The sequence below is a fragment of the Mercenaria mercenaria genome, chromosome 1, assembly GCF_021730395.1.
Source record: "Mercenaria mercenaria strain notata chromosome 1, MADL_Memer_1, whole genome shotgun sequence".
Classification (NCBI taxonomy): Eukaryota; Metazoa; Mollusca; class Bivalvia; order Venerida; family Veneridae; genus Mercenaria; species Mercenaria mercenaria.
In genome coordinates this window covers 62,838,405-62,856,363 of record NC_069361.1, presented here as the reverse complement: position 1 = coordinate 62,856,363, position 17,959 = coordinate 62,838,405, and the positions used below count along the sequence as shown (strand labels likewise).

The 17,959-nt window shown below is 36.8% G+C and overlaps 1 protein-coding gene across 3 annotated transcripts in view; it reads left to right on the top strand.

Annotated features, from left to right (window-relative positions):
* LOC123536113 (damage-control phosphatase ARMT1-like) overlaps window positions 1-17,742 on the top strand; it is a 36,709-nt gene extending 18,967 nt beyond the window's left edge. For all 3 annotated transcript variants that reach the window (XM_045318942.2, XM_053549251.1, XM_053549248.1), the window contains exons 4-7: window positions 205-329; window positions 3,917-4,082; window positions 8,772-8,914; window positions 12,997-17,742. In XM_045318942.2, coding sequence (XP_045174877.1) covers window positions 205-329; window positions 3,917-4,082; window positions 8,772-8,914; window positions 12,997-13,606 — 1,044 coding nt within the window. In that variant the 3' untranslated portion in view covers window positions 13,607-17,742. The remainder of the gene's footprint in view (window positions 1-204; window positions 330-3,916; window positions 4,083-8,771; window positions 8,915-12,996) is intronic.
* Window positions 17,743-17,959: the final 217 nt, after the last annotated feature.

Sequence of the window (17,959 nt, the reverse complement as noted above, 5' to 3'; positions counted from 1 at the left end):
GGGTCAGTAGTGTGGGATGCACTACTGGGGAACGTACCACAATATTTCTCAGATGCAAGATTTTCAAACTTGTTCACATATGCAAACTTGCAATTTAAAAATTGGCATATGTCCTCTACTTGTGGCTTGACTAATCAGCAAACCAAATGTGTTTTGTATTTAAGAAATGGATTTACTTTCAGTGCTATAGCTATTTTATTACAGTTATGGAATGATTATCTGAAGGAGGTGACAGAGAGGGATGGTGAAGAGCCTGCCTGGTTTATCTCCCCTTGGCTATATGTGGAATGTTACATGTATAGACGAATACAGGAAGGTGTTGAAAAATGGTACATCTTTATCTCTCCTCTGTTGTGAAAAAATCTTGTTTAGCTCACCTTGGCACGAAGTGCTCATAGTTAGCTTTTAGGATTGCTTAATTGATGCATGTTGTCCATCCATCTTTGAAGAAAATCTCCTAAATCACCAAGCCATTTTGAATCAAACATCACAGGAACAGTCCTCGGGTGGTCCCTCTTGGACTTCTTCGAATTTAGGTCACCTGTAAAGAGCAGCCAAAAGGAAAATCTTCAAAAATCGCTGAAACAACTGGCTCAATTTCAAAGTAGTTTCACAGCAATGTTCCTTGGGTGACCCTCTATCAAAGTATTACAGAATATCTGTTTCCTTAAAAAAATGTGGCTTCCAGTGGATAGGACTAGTTTGCCCCATACAAATATGTGAACAAGTTTGAAAATCTTGCAAACTGGTGACCTGATTTATAAATAATTTCGCAGCAATGTTCCTTAAGCGACCCTCTACCAAATTCTATCAACTCATTTTTTGTTAATAAAAATGTCTGCCATTGGACATGGCTAGTTTTCTCTGTATGGCTATAGGAAAGCTTGAAAAATCTCTGAAATCGGTGGTCTGATTTCAAAATGATTTGACTGTGATGTCCCTTACTGTGATGTTCCTTGAGTGACCCCCTGCCAGATTCCTTCAAGCCTTGTTGATGTGCTTAAAAACATGGCTGTCTAGGGCAGGGCTAGTTTTCTCTACATGGCTATATGGAATACATGAAAAATATTCCCTGAATTTGCTGGCACAAATTCAAAATAATTTCACAGAAATGTTCCTTGGGTGACGCTATACCAATTAGTTCAAGCTCCTTCCAACCAGTTATTGCCCTTTAATTGATACACACATTGGTCTTTATCAGTAAATGACCCCCATTCGTTTTAAGGTCATTGCATGAATACCCATACAATATGCACTGGTGGAAGTTGGTGCAGGTGGATAGGACTAGTTTGCCCCATACAAATATGTGAGCTACCAGCAAGATTATAAATTTGCTGGACACTGAAAAACCTTCTAGTTTTTATTTTCTATTTAAGCATGTTTATATATTAAAAAAAAATAGTCACACTATGCTCAATTCAGTTGGTGAAGCAACAAACAATGGCACAGTCTATGTACTAACTTTTGTATATCAGCAAATTAATATGAGCGTGCCATGGGAAAACCAACTAGTGGGTGTGGACAGATGGATCCAGACAGCTGCGCATCGCGCAGTCTGGTCAGCTCCATGCTGTTCGCTTTTAAAGCCTATGGAATGGAGAAACGTTAGCGAACAGCATGGATCCTGACCAGACTGCGGGATGCGCAGCTGGTCTGGATCATGCTGGTGCACACCACTATGTTGATTTTCCATGGCACGGCTCATATCCTCCACATTCAGGAAACAAACCATTCGGTGGGGGATATAAATTCACTGAATGTGTTTGGAAAAGATTTTGTAGTCAAAATTATGAAATTTGACAAGTAGTCTGCTCAGTAACTAGATTCATTTAAAAGTCAGAAGTAAATTGTTGAGATGGATGGATATTGTGACAGTCTAGCACCATTGTTGGACTTGGCAGCAATTTTTTGTTAAATGTTTGTTACATGGGTACCTCAGTATCCACCTGTGGGAATGGTCCCATGTGGTTCAGGAACAACTTACCTATGAAAAGAATTAGAACCACTGTCTTACCCTTGCATGATCATAAGAGGTAACTAATAGGGTCTGAACACTTAGTCTTACTGTAACTCTGTGATTCCAGCAGGTATAAAAGCTTTGATTCCATACCATATATTTTTATTTCAATGTTAATGAGATGTGAAACCAAATTCTACAGTCTTGTTTGACACTGTGTTGATGCGCCATAAAACCAAAATCAACACAAGTTTGTGTTTACAGTATTTTCAGACAGGTATTTCGTAGGTGATATCATACATGCCATATCTCCCGCGGGAGACTTTTTCTCCCGTATTTTCAGTACATCTCCCGGTCTCCCGCCGTGACATGAAAACCTCCCGTAAAAAAATAAATTCAGAAAAAAGTCTTCTGTAGTAAAATTATATCTCGACCCAATGTAGACCTTTAGAAAATACTTGAAATTCAATATCGAGTAGCCCGGAAATACTCTCCAAACATAATTTTGATAGTTGTCTATTATCCCAGCTTGTTTATCGAGAGATACACGCCTGAGGCATTAATTACCTTTCCACCTACTGTCACCATCTGCAAACAATTAACCATTTAATCTAACACGTAGGCAATGGAGATTTTAGACTGATTCAATAACATCAAACTCGCTGATCCGTAGTTTTCAAAACAATATGTAAACCAGTCTTAATACGTCATTTTACCGCCACCTGCCAAAGTGTACTTTCGTTTTCGCTGACCTCAATATTCATCGAGCCATCAGAAGATGAGACAGGTTAGTGCTAACACCGAGTTCATCCTTCTCAATTTAAATACTTGCACAACATGCAAAAAATCAACCACGATTTAACGAAAAATTGGCAAGTTAATGTCAGACTACACAGGATTTCAGACAAACATGAAATCGGATAAGTGAATTTTATGAAATAAATTGCAATTGGTACTGCCCAAAGAATTGACTGCCATTCCTTTGTGATATTGTCATGTTGCAATAATTAACAGGAGAAGAATTCCCAGTTTAAATACATAGTTTTAATCTAAATATGGACAATCCAGCAATAGAACGACTTTCATTTTTGTTTTAACAACTTCATTTCTGAAAAGAAATGACTGCCCTTAAAAGACTGTTTTGACATGATATGTCCGCAGTCTTTTGAGTATTGTATGCTTAAACATGTCAAAAAGATCACTCTCTCCAGATGCAGAAGCATCAACACATAAAGCAAAAACAAAGTTCCTGGTTCAATCTTTCATGGAATTCTGAATTTCCTTGGATTAATTGATGTGCTGTAAGTAATAATTATGCATTCAGTACACAACTGTTGGCTCCACTCATCAGTTCAATATAGAAAACTTGATGATTTTTTCATGGAAACGGCTATTTAGCGCATAAAAATGAGCGAATAAAAGTCTCCCTTATTTTTACCCAAATCTCCCTTAAAAAAAGCCCTGTTTAGGCAGATCTCCCTTATTGACCATCTGAAAATATGGCATGTATGGGTGTTATGTGTTAATTAAAAGTCATGCACTATACAAATTTAATGGGTTTACTGTACTTCAGCCATGCAGTACACAAATGTTATGTGTTAACTATAGTTTCAGCAATGTACTACACAAATTTTTGATACTCTACTACACAAGTTTTATTAGTTTACTGTATTGTCAGCAGTGTACTACTCATGCATGATGTATTTATTGTTTTCTATTTTTAGCCATGTTTGATATGTTTACACTATTTTCAGCCATGTACTACACACCTTTGGTATGTTTACACTATTTTTAGCCATGTACTACATATGTTTGTTATGTTTACACTATTTTTAGCCATGTACTACACACATTTGATATGTTTACACTATTTTCAGCCATGTCCTACACACGTTTGATATGTTTACACTATTTTCAGCCATGTCCTACACATGTTTGATATGTTTACACTATTTTCAGCCATGTGCTACACAAGTTTGATGTGTTTATGGAACAGAAACAGAAAGCTTTACTTGATTCAGCTCAGGCTATTTTGATACTGCTCAACTATCTTATGACTGTAGTAAATGATCTAGACTCTGGTGAAACAACCAATACACACAAACTCTTCAAACAACTTATGCAGGTATTTCATACAAATGCATTTATAATTAGTGATCTATAAATAACTTTTTTTATGAGTTTCCTCATCTTAGGAATAATTTTTAAAGGCTCTTTAATTGATATTTAAATAAATGTATGTTATCTAAATTAAAGCATCTGCAAAAAATATTTTTCTGTAAGATAGTAATCATTTTCTTGAAATTTCATTCCTAGTCAACAGAATTTAAACACTGGTTTTTTAAAAATGTTTACGGTTTGCTTATTATTTTTCAGAGCTCATTTTCTTCCCTTGAGCAATCAATTAATACTTACGAAGAAATAAAGTGATGACAATTATGAACAATATTTGGTTTATCAATGTTTTCTAGTTGTTTCCCTTTATCTTTTAAACACAGTATCAAAGGGGTGTCATATATAATTAGATCTATTTACTATTAAAATTGCAGATTTTATGAGGAATATAATTTTTTACTGATATTATTATCATAAAATCTGAGTAATGACACTCAGGGCTCAACAATTTTTAGCTCGACTATTCGAAGAATAAGTAGAGCTATCCTACTCATGTCGGCGTCACACCTTGGTTAAGTTTTTCGTACCAGTCCACATTTTGACAAAGTCTTTTGAGATAAAGCTTTGAAACTTTCAACACTTGTTTACGATCACCATGGCCAGTTATAGGCAAGAGCACATAACTCCATCAGGGATTTTGGCTGAATTATGGCCCCTTTTGACTTAGAAATCATGGTTAAGTTTTTCGTACCAGTTTATATTTTGACAAAGTCTTTTGAGATAAAGCTTTGAAACTTTCAACACTTGTTTACCATCACCATGTCCAGTTATAGGCAAGAGTACATAACTCTGTCAAGGATTTTGGCTGAATTATGGCCCCTTTCGACTTAGAACTCTGGGTTAAGTTTTTCATACCAGTTCATATTTTGAAAAAGTCTTTTTAGATAAAGCTTTGAAACTTTCAACACTTGTTTACCATCACCATGTCTAGTTATAGGCAAGAGCACATAACTCCATCAAAGATTTTGGCTGAATTATGGCCCTTTTTGACATAGAAATCTGGGTTAAGTTTTTCGTACCAGTTAATATTTTTACAAAGTCTTTGAAGATAAAGCTTTGAAACTTTCAACACCTGTTTACCATCACCATGTCCAGTTATAGGCAAGAGTACATAACTTCATCAAGGATTTTGGCTGAATTATGGCCTCTTTTGACTTAGAAATCTTGGTTAAGTTTTTCATACCAGTTTATATTTTGTGTAAAGTGTTTGACATATGGCTTTGAAACTTCTATCACTTGTTCAGTATAATAGTCTCTATCTGTAGGAAAGAGTACATAACTCTGTCATATATTTTGGCTGAATTATTGCCCTTTTTGGACTTAGAAATTGGTTCTGATTTCATACAAGTCCATGTTTTGTCAAAACTATTTAACATATGGCTTTTAAACTTTGAACACTTGTTTATCATCATGATTTCCATCTGTAGGCAAGAGTACTAACTCTGACAACTATTTTGGCTGAATAATCCACAAATACGGGAACATTGTTTGTCTAATGTATTTTTAGCTCACCTGTCACATAGTGACAAGGTGAGCTTTTGTGATCACGCAGCGTCCGTAGTCCGTGCGTGCGTCCGTCCGTCCGTCCGTAAACTTTTGCTTGTGACCACTCTAGAGGTTACATTTTTTGTGGGATCTTTATGAAAGTTGGTCAGAATGTTCATCTTGATGATATCTAGGTCAAGTTCGAAACTGGGTCACATGCCCTCAAAAACTAGGTCAGTAGGTCTAAAAATAGAAAAACCTTGTGACCTCTCTAGAGGCCATATATTTCACAAGATCTTCATGAAAATTGGTCAGAATGTTCACCTTGATGATATCTAGGTCAAGTTCGAAACTGGGTCACGTGCCATCAAAAACTAGGTCAGTAGGTCTAAAAATAGAAAAACCTTGTGACCTCTCTAGAGGCCATATATTTCAATGGATCTTCATGAAAATTGGTCAGAACGTTCATCTTGATGATATCTAGGTCAAGTTCGAAACTGGGTCACGTGCCATCAAAAACTAGGTCAGTAGGTCAAATAATAGAAAAACCTTGTGACCTCTCTAAAGGCCATATTTTTCATGGGATCTGTATGAAAGTTAGTCTGAATGTTCATCTTGATGATATCTAGGTCAAGTTCGAAACTGGGTCACGTGCGGTCAAAAACTAGGTCAGTAGGTCTAAAAATAGAAAAACCTTGTGACCTCTCTAGAGGCCATATATTTCATGAGATCTTCATGAAAGTTGGACAGAATGTTCACCTTGATGATATCTAGATCAAGTTCGAAAGTGGGTCACGTGCCTTCAAAAACTAGGTCAGTAGGTCAAATAATGGAAAAACCTTGTGACCTCTCTAGAGGCCATATTTTTCATGGGATCTGTATGAAAGTTGGTCTGAATGTTCATCTTGATGATATCTAGGTCAAGTTCGAAACTGGGTCATGTGCGGTCAAAAACTAGGTCAGTAGGTCTAAAAATAGAAAAACCTTGTGACCTCCCTAGAGGCCATACTTATGAATGGATCTCCATACGAATCGGTCAGAATGTTTATCTTGATGATATCTAGGTCAAGTTTGAAAGTGGGTCACATGCCATAAAAAACTAGGTCAGTAGGTCAAATAATAAAAAAACCTTGTGACCTCTCTAGAGGCCATACTTTTCAAGGGATCTGTATGAAAGTTGGTCTGAATGTTCCTCTTGATGATATCTAGGTCAAGTTTGAAACTGGGTCAACTGCGGTCAAAAACTAGGTCAGTAGGTCTAAAATTATTAAAATCTTTTGACCTCTCTAGAGGCCATATTTTTCAATGGATCTTCATGAAAATTGATCTGAATGTTCACCTTGATGATATCTAGGTCAAGTTTTGAAACTGGGTCATGTGCGGTCAAAAACTAGGCCAGTAGGTATAAAAATAGAAAAACCTTGTGACCTCTCTAAAGGCCATATTTTTCATGAGATCTTCATGAAAATTAGTGAGAATTTTCACCTTGATGATATCTAGGTAAAGTTCAAAACAGGGTCACGTACCTTCGAAAACTAGGTCAATAGGTCAAATAATAGAAAAACCTTGTGACCTCTCTAGAGACCATATTTTTCAATGGATCTTCATGAAAATTGGTCAGAATTTTTATCTTGATAATATCTAGGTCAAGTTCAAAACTGGGTCACATGAGCTCAACAACTAGGTCACTATGTCAAATAATAGAAAAAACGACGTCATACTCAAAACTGGGTCATGTGGGAAGAGGTGAGCGATTCAGGACCATCATGGTCCTCTTGTTTTCTTTTGTCTGAATATCTGTAGAAATATTTTACCCCATTCTTCAATCAGTTCTTCGAATAGTCGAGCGCGCTGTCATCTGACAGCTCTTGTTTTGAAAGCAAGTTATCTTGCAATAACAGTTTAGGTAGAATTTTCATCTGTCCTGCTGCAATTTGTGCTTGCCCTGATAATAATTGAAGAAAATGTCTGTTATACTGTATTACTCATTGTAATTACATGTGTTTTAAAGTCAGGAGAAAACATTCAGCAATCTTGTCTTATCACTACCCAGAGTCTATCTAATTTGATCATAATGTGAACCGTGCCATGAGAAAACCAACATAGTGGCTTTGCGACCAGCATGGATCCAGACCAGCCTGCGCATCCGCTGTCCGCTTTTAAAGCCTATTGGGATTGGAGAAACTGTTAGCGAACAGCATGGATCCTGACCAGACTGCGCGGATGCGCAGGCTGGTCTGGATCCATGCTGGTCGCAAAGCCACTATGTTGGTTTTCCCGTGGCACGGCTCATGTGGTACCTTTACGGATGTTGTGTATAATAAATCTACTTCCATTTATGGTCACTGAGATATTCTGACTTTTCCACAGAATTATCACATTTTTGGTTAAAAATTGCATTCATCCTGTAGAGCATGTATTAGAGCAAGTTCCACTCAACCAGAACCAAATTCTGCTCCTGTTTATGAGCAAACTGTCCAATTTGTTGGGCTTTGTTATAGGGTCAGTCATGTAGGTTTGTCTAATATGATATAAGATGTTGTCCTTACTCATTAAACAAATGTATTAAACTTATTCATAGTAACTACAAGAGTGTTAGTTACAATTGTTAAAGGGTTTTTGTTTGTACAAGGTACAAAGGATGCCCCATTCTACTTCTTTTTGTGCAGCATGTAAAAACTGTTGTTTAAAGTCCAACCTGAATGTCTAATTTTAGTTGAAGGAGACATTCTGTTTTCTCTGTTTGCGTCTTCGCTATTAAGAGGATGGCACAGTATGTGGGTCATCCGTGTCCAATGGACAATATTCCAGTTTTATCTATAATGTAACCAAACAAAAAATTTTGGTGAAATATGCCAGAGATTCATCTAGGGAGCCATGGTAAACCACTGGTATTGAAGAATCTAGGCAAGGTCCTCTTCTTTTAGGGGCCCCTATCGCTAAAAATAGGAAAAGCCTGTAAACAGCTTCTTCCCATGATCTGTGTGATGGATGTTCATCAGATGTCTGTAGCATTATCATAAGATCTTCTCCCAGTTTTGTTCACATATAGCCACATAAGAGTCTTTGTGTAGTGTTTGATGTTATTAATGTGATACATGTATGTACAACTTTATTACTGCATTATGTGTAAATTGTATGTAATTGTTTTCAGATTTCTTTATGGGGTAATAAGTGTGATCTGTCAATATCAGGTGGGCAAGATAATGCACAGACTTCCTGTCCCCTAGACCAGGTAAACAAACTCAGGGAGTTTGTCCTCAGAGACGACCTTGAACAAGTATGGCAGCACTTAAGGTGAGCTGGTTTATTTGGAGATTTTGCTCACCTGAACACAAATTGCTCAAAGTGAGTTTTGGATTGTTAAATGTTTGTTGTTTATCAGTCCGTCTGTTGCCTGTTGTGTACTATTTCTTTAAAAGACCTTATTGAAAAATAATCTCACACATATGTTTCTTGGGTAGCCAGTTCCTTCAAGCTTCGACCCCCATCCCCAGCACCACTCCAACCTCACCCCCACAATTTTTAGCTCAACTATTCAAAGAATAGTAGAGCTATTGGACTCACCCATGCGTCCGCGTTGATGTCCGCGTCGGCGTCCCGATTTTGGTTAAGGTTTTGTATGTAAGCTGATATCTCAGTAACCACTTGTGGGAATGGATTGAAACTTACACACACTTGTTCACTGTGATAAACTGACCTACATTGCACAGGTTCCATAACTCTATTTTGCTTTTTTACAAAATTATGCACCTTTTTCGACTTAGAAATTCTTGGTTAAGGTTTTGTATGTAAGCTGATATCTCAGTACCCACTAATGGGAATGGATTGAAACTTCACACACTTGTTCACTGTCATGATCTGACATGCACTGTGTAGGTCCCATAACTCTATTTTGCATTTTTTTTCAAAATTATGCCCCTTTTTCGACTTAGCAGTTTTTGGTTAAGTTTTTGTATGTAAGCTGGTATTTCAGTATCCACCTATGGGAAAGGATTGAAACTTCACGCACTTGTTCACTTTATGAGCTGATAAGTAATTTGAAGTTTCCATAACCCTTTTTCTCATTTTTACAAAATTATGCCCCTTTTTCACTTTTGTATTAATTCAGTAAACATTTAAGCTGTTGAATAGTCGAGCCTTGCTGTCCTCCGACAGCTCTTGTTTATTTTTAGCTCGACTATTCGAAGAATAGTCTAGCTATTCTACTCACCCTGGCGTCGGCGTCGGCGTCGGCGTCACACCTTGGTTAAGTTTTTGCATGCAAGTACATACAGCTATCATTTAAAGGCATATAGCTTTGAAACTTATTTATTCTTTTTCTAGGTCAATTACCAACCTCACTGGGTCAAGTCCCATAACTCTGACATGTATTTTGAGCAAATTATGCCCCCTTTTGGACTTAGAAAATTCTGTTAAAGTTTTACATGCAAGTTACTATCTCCAAAACTAATGCAGATATTGAATTGAAACTTCACATGTGTCTTCGGGTTATAAAACTAGTTGATAGCACCAAGTCCCATAACTCTGACCTTCATTTTGGCCAAATTATGCCCCCTTTTGGACTTAGAAAATTCTGGTTAAAGTTTTGCGTGCAAGTACATACAGCTATTACTAAAAGGCATATAGATTTGAAACTTATTTTTTCTTTTTCTAGATCAATTACCTACCTCACTGGGTCAAGTCCCATAACTCTGGCATGTATTTTGGCCAAATTATGCCCCCTTTTGGACTTAGAAAATTCTGGTTAAAGTTTTGCGTGCAAGTACATACAGCTATTACTAAAAGGCATATAGATTTGAAACTTATTTTTTCTTTTTCTAGATCAATTACCTACCTCACTGGTCAAGTCCCATAACTCTGGCATGTATTTTGGCCAAATTATGCCCCCTTTTGGACTTAGAAAATTCTGGTTAAAGTTTTGCGTGCAAGTACATACAGCTATTACTAAAAGGCATATAGATTTGGAACTTATTTATTCTTTTTCTAGATCAATTACCTACCTCACTGGGTCAAGTTCCATAACTCTTAACATGTATTTTGAGCAAATTATGCCCCCTTTTGACTTAGAAAATTCTGGTTAAAGTTTTACATGCAAGTTACTATCCCCAAAACTAATGCAGATATTGAATTGAAACTTAACATGTTTCTTCGGGTTATAAAACTAGTTGATAGCATCAAGTCCCATAACTCTGATATGTCCCCTTTTGAACTTAAAACTCTTTTGATATTTAACATTTTGGGTAATAATTTCCAGCTTCTGTGACAATATTTCGAATAGTCGAGCTTGGCTGTCTTATGGACAGCTCTTGTTATTTTTATTTGTTTCTTGATATTGTCTCTTAGTCATCATCATCCCCCAGCACACATTATCCTCCTCATTTCTTAGTATTGTGTGTAAGATTCCTTTGGCACTTTCTCCCACCACCACAAACATACAGTGTCATTGCCAGCCCATATTTATTCAGTGGAAACTTCAGTCTTCCTGTCAAAAAAAACAGGCCATATTTTAAAATGATTTCAGAGATATTTTCCTTGCATAATCATTTACCAAAACTGTTTGAGCAAGCTGTTAAACTCTGGTGAGTGATGTAGGACGCTCACGGTCTTTGTGCGTCTGCTTTATGTTCTCAGTGTTATGACCAATTATAGGCAGTATAAATTTATGCATGCTGTTTACAAGATAAAGAAGTTTTTTGCCAGCATTTTGCTCCTTGCTGTCCCATCTTAGTCAAGTTGTAAGTTCAAGCCTCACTCAGGGCATTGAATTCTTCATATGAGGAAGCTATCCATCTGACTTATGGCAGGTCAGTGGTTCTACCTAGGTACCTGCCCATGATGAAATAATGTACGGAGGGGCACCTGGGGTCTTCCTCCACTATCAAAGCTGGAAAGTCGCCATATGACCTATAACTGTGTTGATTTGACATTAAACCCAACAAAACAAACAAACAAGATTTGTGAAAATTAAGATATTTGTCATTTTTTAAGTACAGATTGTGTAAAGTGGATTACCCGAGGTCAAAAACTAGGTCACTAGGTCAGATCATAGAAAAAATTTGTTAACACTCCAGAGCCACATTTTCTACCTGATCTTCATGAGTCTTGGTAGAAATGTTTGTCTTTTTAAAATCTAGGATAAATTTGTAATTGGTCACTTGGGAAAAAGCTAGGTCATTAAGTTAAGTCATAAAAAAACTTTGTTAACACTTTAGAAGCCACTTTTAAGCTTGACTATTCGAAGAATAGTTCAAGCTATTATACTCACCCTGGCGTTAGGGGTCACACCTTGGTTAAAGTTTAGCTTGCAAGTACGTATAGCTATCATTTAAAGGCATACAGCTTTGAAACATATTTTTTTCTTTTTCTAGGTTAATTACCAACATCACTGGGTCAAGTCCCGTAAAACTGACTTGTATTTTGGGCAAATTATGCCCCCTTTTGGACTTAGAAAATCCTGGTTAATGTTGTGCATGCAAGTTACTATCTCAAAAACTAATGCAAATATTGAGTTAAAACTTCTCAAGTTTCTTCAGGTATATAAAACTGGGTGATAGCAGCAAGTCCCATAACCCTGACATGTACTTTGCAAAATTATGCCCCCTTTTGAGCTTAAAAACTTCTTGTTAAAGTTTTGCATGCAAGTTACTATCTCCAAAACGATTGCAGATTCTGGATTGAAACTCTATAAATATTTTAACATTAGGGAAATTTTCCCGCTTCTTGGACAACAATTTGAATAGTCAAGCATTGGCTTTCTTACGGACAGCTCTTGTTCAACTTGTCATTAGAATGTTTGTCTGTATGAAGTCTGGGTCAGGTTTAGAAGTGGTGTACGGTACATAAAGTCAAAAACTGTGCCACTATGTCAAATATTTGAAAAATAAAAGATCTACCTGATTTACATAAAATATAGTCAAAATGTCTCTATGAAATTTAGGCCAAGTTAGTTACTAGGTTATTTAGGGTAAGAAATAGGTCAGGTAAGTGATACAGAGCCTTTAGGGCACTCTTGTTTATTTATATGTCAGAACATTGTATACTCAACTCTTCCTTAAACATGTTGTTTTTTTTTTAAATATGAAATAACAGCATTCAGATTGGTTATCAAATCCAGTAATGAATGTTTTCATGTTAAAACTTACACACCAGGTTTTCTAGGAGCTATGGTGATATATACTACATTAGCTATTGAAGTACAAAATGAAAGAGTTCTCCATATTTCTCTCCATTTGTCTTTATTCAGAGATTTTAGATGCTCTGATCTTAACACTCTTTTTGGACCGTGTGAAAGAACAAAATAGAACAGTTGCCCTTTCAACATCCTGTAGTGCAATGTATGTTCTACATTAATATAATTCATTGTGTTTTTTTTTCAGCTGTAAAGCTCCATGTAGAGTGGATATAGTTCTAGACAATGCAGGTTTTGAGCTTGTCACAGATCTCTGCTTGGCAGAGTTCCTGATGTCAGCCAAACTTGCCAGCAGTGTACACCTTCATGCTAAAGCATTCCCATGGTTTGTATCTGATGTGACAAAAGACGACTTGGACTATACATTCCAACACTTCATGCAAAACAATAGCATGGCTATGGACATGTTTGTGAAACGATGGAAAGAGAGACTGGAGGATGGGTCTTGGACATTTGAAGTACATGAATTCTGGACATCCCCCTTTCCATACTGTGATATGAAGAAATACATGCCAGATTTATATACTGAACTAGGAAACTCTTCGCTTATCATATTTAAGGGAGATTTGAACTACAGGAAACTGGTTGGTGACAGAAACTGGCCTACCACCACACCATTTGAAGAAAGTCTCTGTGGGTTCCACCCAGCCCCTCTCTGTGCTTTGAGGACACTTAAAGCAGATTTGGTGACTGGCCTAGAAGAAGGTCAAGCTGAAAAGGTTAAAAAACAGGACAAGCATTGGATGATCAATGGAAACTGGGCAGTTGCTGTTTACTGTGAGAAAATAGTGCAATAAAGTCAAAATAATATGAGCCGTGCCATGAGAAAACCAACATAGTGGGTGTGCGACCAGCATGGATCCAGACCAGCCTGCGCATCCGCGCAGTCTGGTCAGGATCCATGCTGTTCGCTAACAGTTTCTCCAATTCCAGTAGGCTTTAAAAGCAAACAGCATGGAGCCTGACCAGACTGCGCGGATGCGCAGGCTGGTCTGGATCCATGCTGGTCGCAAACCCACTATGTTGGTTTTCTCATGGCACGGCTCAATTATTTAAATTATTAAACTGTTCTAGTTGATACTGCTTGCTGATTTTTGGAGGTCTGCTTTGACGTATAACTTCTTCATACTTCCTCATGGATTTTTCCACTCCATCAAAATCAAGGTGGTTTCAATGACTTTTAATGAAATAACCTTTCATTAAACTGTTTGTACCTCACCAGTCTTCATTATTAAGTGACAGACATAGCTAGTTTGTATATAAAGAATTGTATCTGATACATCTGCTTCTCTTGCAAACCTGATTGAAAGAGTTTATCAGCCTGTATGCTCATTGATCTGTCTGAGCAGGTAAAACTGTCAGTAATTTGCTCAATGCATCTTTGTTTTCAGTTTCATGCCAACAGCAGATGTGCCTTGTATACTAGTCGGGACAACATTTACTGTATGATTTTAGTTAAGCAGATATTCATAAACAGAGTGACTTATTTATTAAACACAGTTATGAGTCGCAGATATTCATGAATAGAGTGACTCTTGAATTAAACACAGTTTGGAAAATAATTTAACAGTATCCTTGAAAGTACGATGTTTTGGAAGCAGAAATAAGGCTTACAGAAAGTTGATGGTTCTACCAAGGTGCCTGCCAGTGAAGAAATAATGCACATAGGGACACCTTGGGTGTTCTTCCAACGTCTAAAGCTGGAAAGTCATGATAAGACCTATAATTATAGCAGCAACAATATAAAGTCTTCTCCTAATTTTATTCAAACTTGGGAACTCGCCCTCATTTAGGGGTCCCTAGAACTAAAATTAGAACATTTTTTAACAACTTCTCATAATTTTCTTGATAGATCTTCATCAGACTCGGTTTGTAGCAGGGTCCTCTCCCAGTTTTATTAAATGGGGCCACTTGGCGTCTTTTAGGGCTGCTATAGCTAAAAATAGAAATACTTAAAATGGCTTTTTCTCACGAACTGCTTGATGGAACTTCATCAGAATTGGTCTGTAGCATCATTATGAGGTCCTCCCCAAATTTTATTCAGATAGGGGCTCTTGGTTCCTTTAAAGGGCTGCATCCTGCTAGAGATGAAAATTGAAAAACTTTTAAATAAATTTGCCTCATTCAGAGCTTGATGGACCTTCATTAAATTTGATCTGTAATATTCTTAGAAGTCCTCTGTTAAATTCCTTCAGTGGGTCAGTTGGTCCCTTTAAGGGGCTACTATCTTTAAATGACATTTTCCACTGAACTGCTTGGCGGATCTTCATTAAACTTGTTCTATAGTATCCTCTCAAATTTGTTGAAATATGGGCCCTTGATCTGTTTTATGTTTTTTATGCTAAACACAGGTGTTACCAAATATAATTCAGTGTGTCAAACATTTATTCAGGGTCAGGTGAGTGACTTACAGACATCATAGCCCTGTTGTAGAATGGTTTTGTTTGTTTACTTAACTCTGCTGACTTTATGCAGTTTAGTTAAAAAGTTTGTGCCACAGGTCTCCTAACATAAGAACTTTTACTACCAGCAAACATCAAACTTGCATGACTATTGCATGTACTTAAATACCCCATACTTTGATTGTTGTCATGTAAATACCCCATACTTTGATTGTTGTCATGTAAATACCCCATACTTTGATTATTGTCATGTAAACCTTGAGACAAAAATTGTTTATTTTATATATACCCGTAGAAAGCTATTAAGAAAATGAACAGAAGTTGTTTTATTTTCACTTGTTTTTGTATTTATTTATTATGGTTGTTTATGTCTACAAATGTACTGTCTTCGTTAGTTTGTTTGTTTTTGGTTTAATGCTTTTTTTCAACAGTATTTTGATTATGTAACAGTGGGCTGTTAACCTAACCAGTGATCCTGGGTTTTGTACCAGTACAAACCTGTTGCCTGCAAGTAACTGCCAACTTCCCCAGAGGTGGAGGACAAATGATTTCAGACGCAATGTCTTTTACCAAATTGTCACAGAGAACATACACCGCACCAGGGGATTGAACACACATACTGCATTCAGTAGATCTGGGCTCAATGTCTACTGTGCTTTGATAATTGAAAATTATTGTATTTTTATTTATGAGGTTTAAAACTAAAGAAGACCTTTATATGATATAAAATTAGCTTCAAAAATAGATTATCAATTGTCTCAGTGAATATACATATTGTTTGATCATATGAAAGAATAAAAGTAAGTTTGAAACAGAGAAGTTTCATTGAAATCAGCCATATAGAAATTTACTGTATGCAGAAGTGTCATTAAAATTGTGAATTTCCCCACAGTTGATCTGTTACATTTAATTGTTGTTCTACTGAAATGTGTGTTTGTGTAGGTATATTGGACATGAAACTAATACCACATTTGCACTGTGTTATTTAAATGAAACAGTGTTGCACAAGACATCTTTTTGACAGGAATTAAGTTTTAAACTATTAGAAATGAAATACTCAATTTATTAGTCCCCTACTGGTGATTCACCATCTGTCAAAACTGTTCCTCTGAAACTGCTTACAGTTATTTAAGTTGTGGGAGTTACATTTTCTGTTGTTGTTGTGTTCTGAATTTACAAAGCTACCCTTATTATGACCCCCTTCGAAGAAGATGGGATATATTGTTTTGCAGATGTCGGTCCGTAGACCAATCGGTTTCCCGGTGATAACTGAAGAACGCTTGGGCCTAGGATCATGAAAGTTGATAGGGAGGTTGGTCATGACCAACATATGACCTCTATTGATTTTGAGGTCAGTAGCTCAAAGGTCAAGGTCACAGTATCTGGAAACATTTAAACGGTTTCTGGATGATAACTCAAGAAAGCTCGGGCCTAGGATCATGAAAGTTGATACAGAGATTGGTCATGACCAGCAGATGGCCCCTATTGATTTTGATGCAGCTCCCAGCTTGTTTATTTCTATTTATAACGCATATAAACACTCAGAAACTATTCACTTACTTACAGTATTAGTTTATCTGCCTAGATTGTCAAGTCACTTCACTTGATATACAGTTTACTTTCTACCTTTATGATTTTCTACAGTGCAAAAAGCTTCTTTCATGGAGGCTGCCATTTTATTGTTGTTATTGCAGACCGGTAGAGAAATGTTTATGATTATGTGACATTTACTTGGTAAAGGTATAAGGCACCTATATAAGCAGCAACAGTATACCCTCTATTATTCCAGCCACACTCAGATTTGATTAGATTTAGTCCATATTTATTGCATTTTATGATTTTCTGATGTGACAATGTAAAATCTCTTACCAGTCTATCTGAGCGACTGCTAACACCCCCGCTTACCGTCTATCTGAGCGACTGCTAACACCCCCGCTTCAAAGTGTTTTCCCATGATTGTGATTAAACTACTTCATTCTTAGAGTGTTATATATCAAAATACTTGTTATGATGCAAAGAATCGTTTGAGGTTTACTTTCAGTTAAGACCTTGTTTATTTAATACATTATTTGTAAGAAACCCTGGCTGAAACTCTGTTGAGAGAGAGGTGTCCTGGAATTCCGGCCAGTCACTGTTCTGTGATTTCATTGAAGTGAATGGCGCCCGGTCTGTATTTGATTGGTTAATCCCGACACACATTCCTCACCGGGCCTTCAGTCATTGGTCAGTTACATCATATGGTCACATCCCAGGAGGCTGTATATTGGCTGGAGGACAATGGCATCAGCACCTTGTTCGTATACGTAGTTCTTGTGTAAGAGAGCGCCAGATTCAAACTGCGAATTAGGCAGTGTCTTTTGAAAACCAGCCGTCTGTCTTTCCAGTATAATGTATATCTTGACCCGAGTCCATATTATATTAAGTTATAAGTATTTCAATGTGAAATTAATGCAAATCGTTTATTGTGCTTACTTGAAATGAATAGTTAACTTAAACATGTACTTTATGCGTCAGTAAATTTTGGAACTTTACTTAAAACTTTGTTATTAACTGTGTGTTTTTAGCTCGACTATTCACAGAATAGTCTAGCTATTCTACACACCCTGGCGTCGGTGTCACACCTTGGTTAAGTTTTGCATGCAAGTACATAACTTAAACATGTACTTTATGCGTCAGTAAATTTTGGAACTTTACTTAAAACTTTGTTATTAACTGTGTGTTTTTAGCTCGACTATTCACAGAATAGTC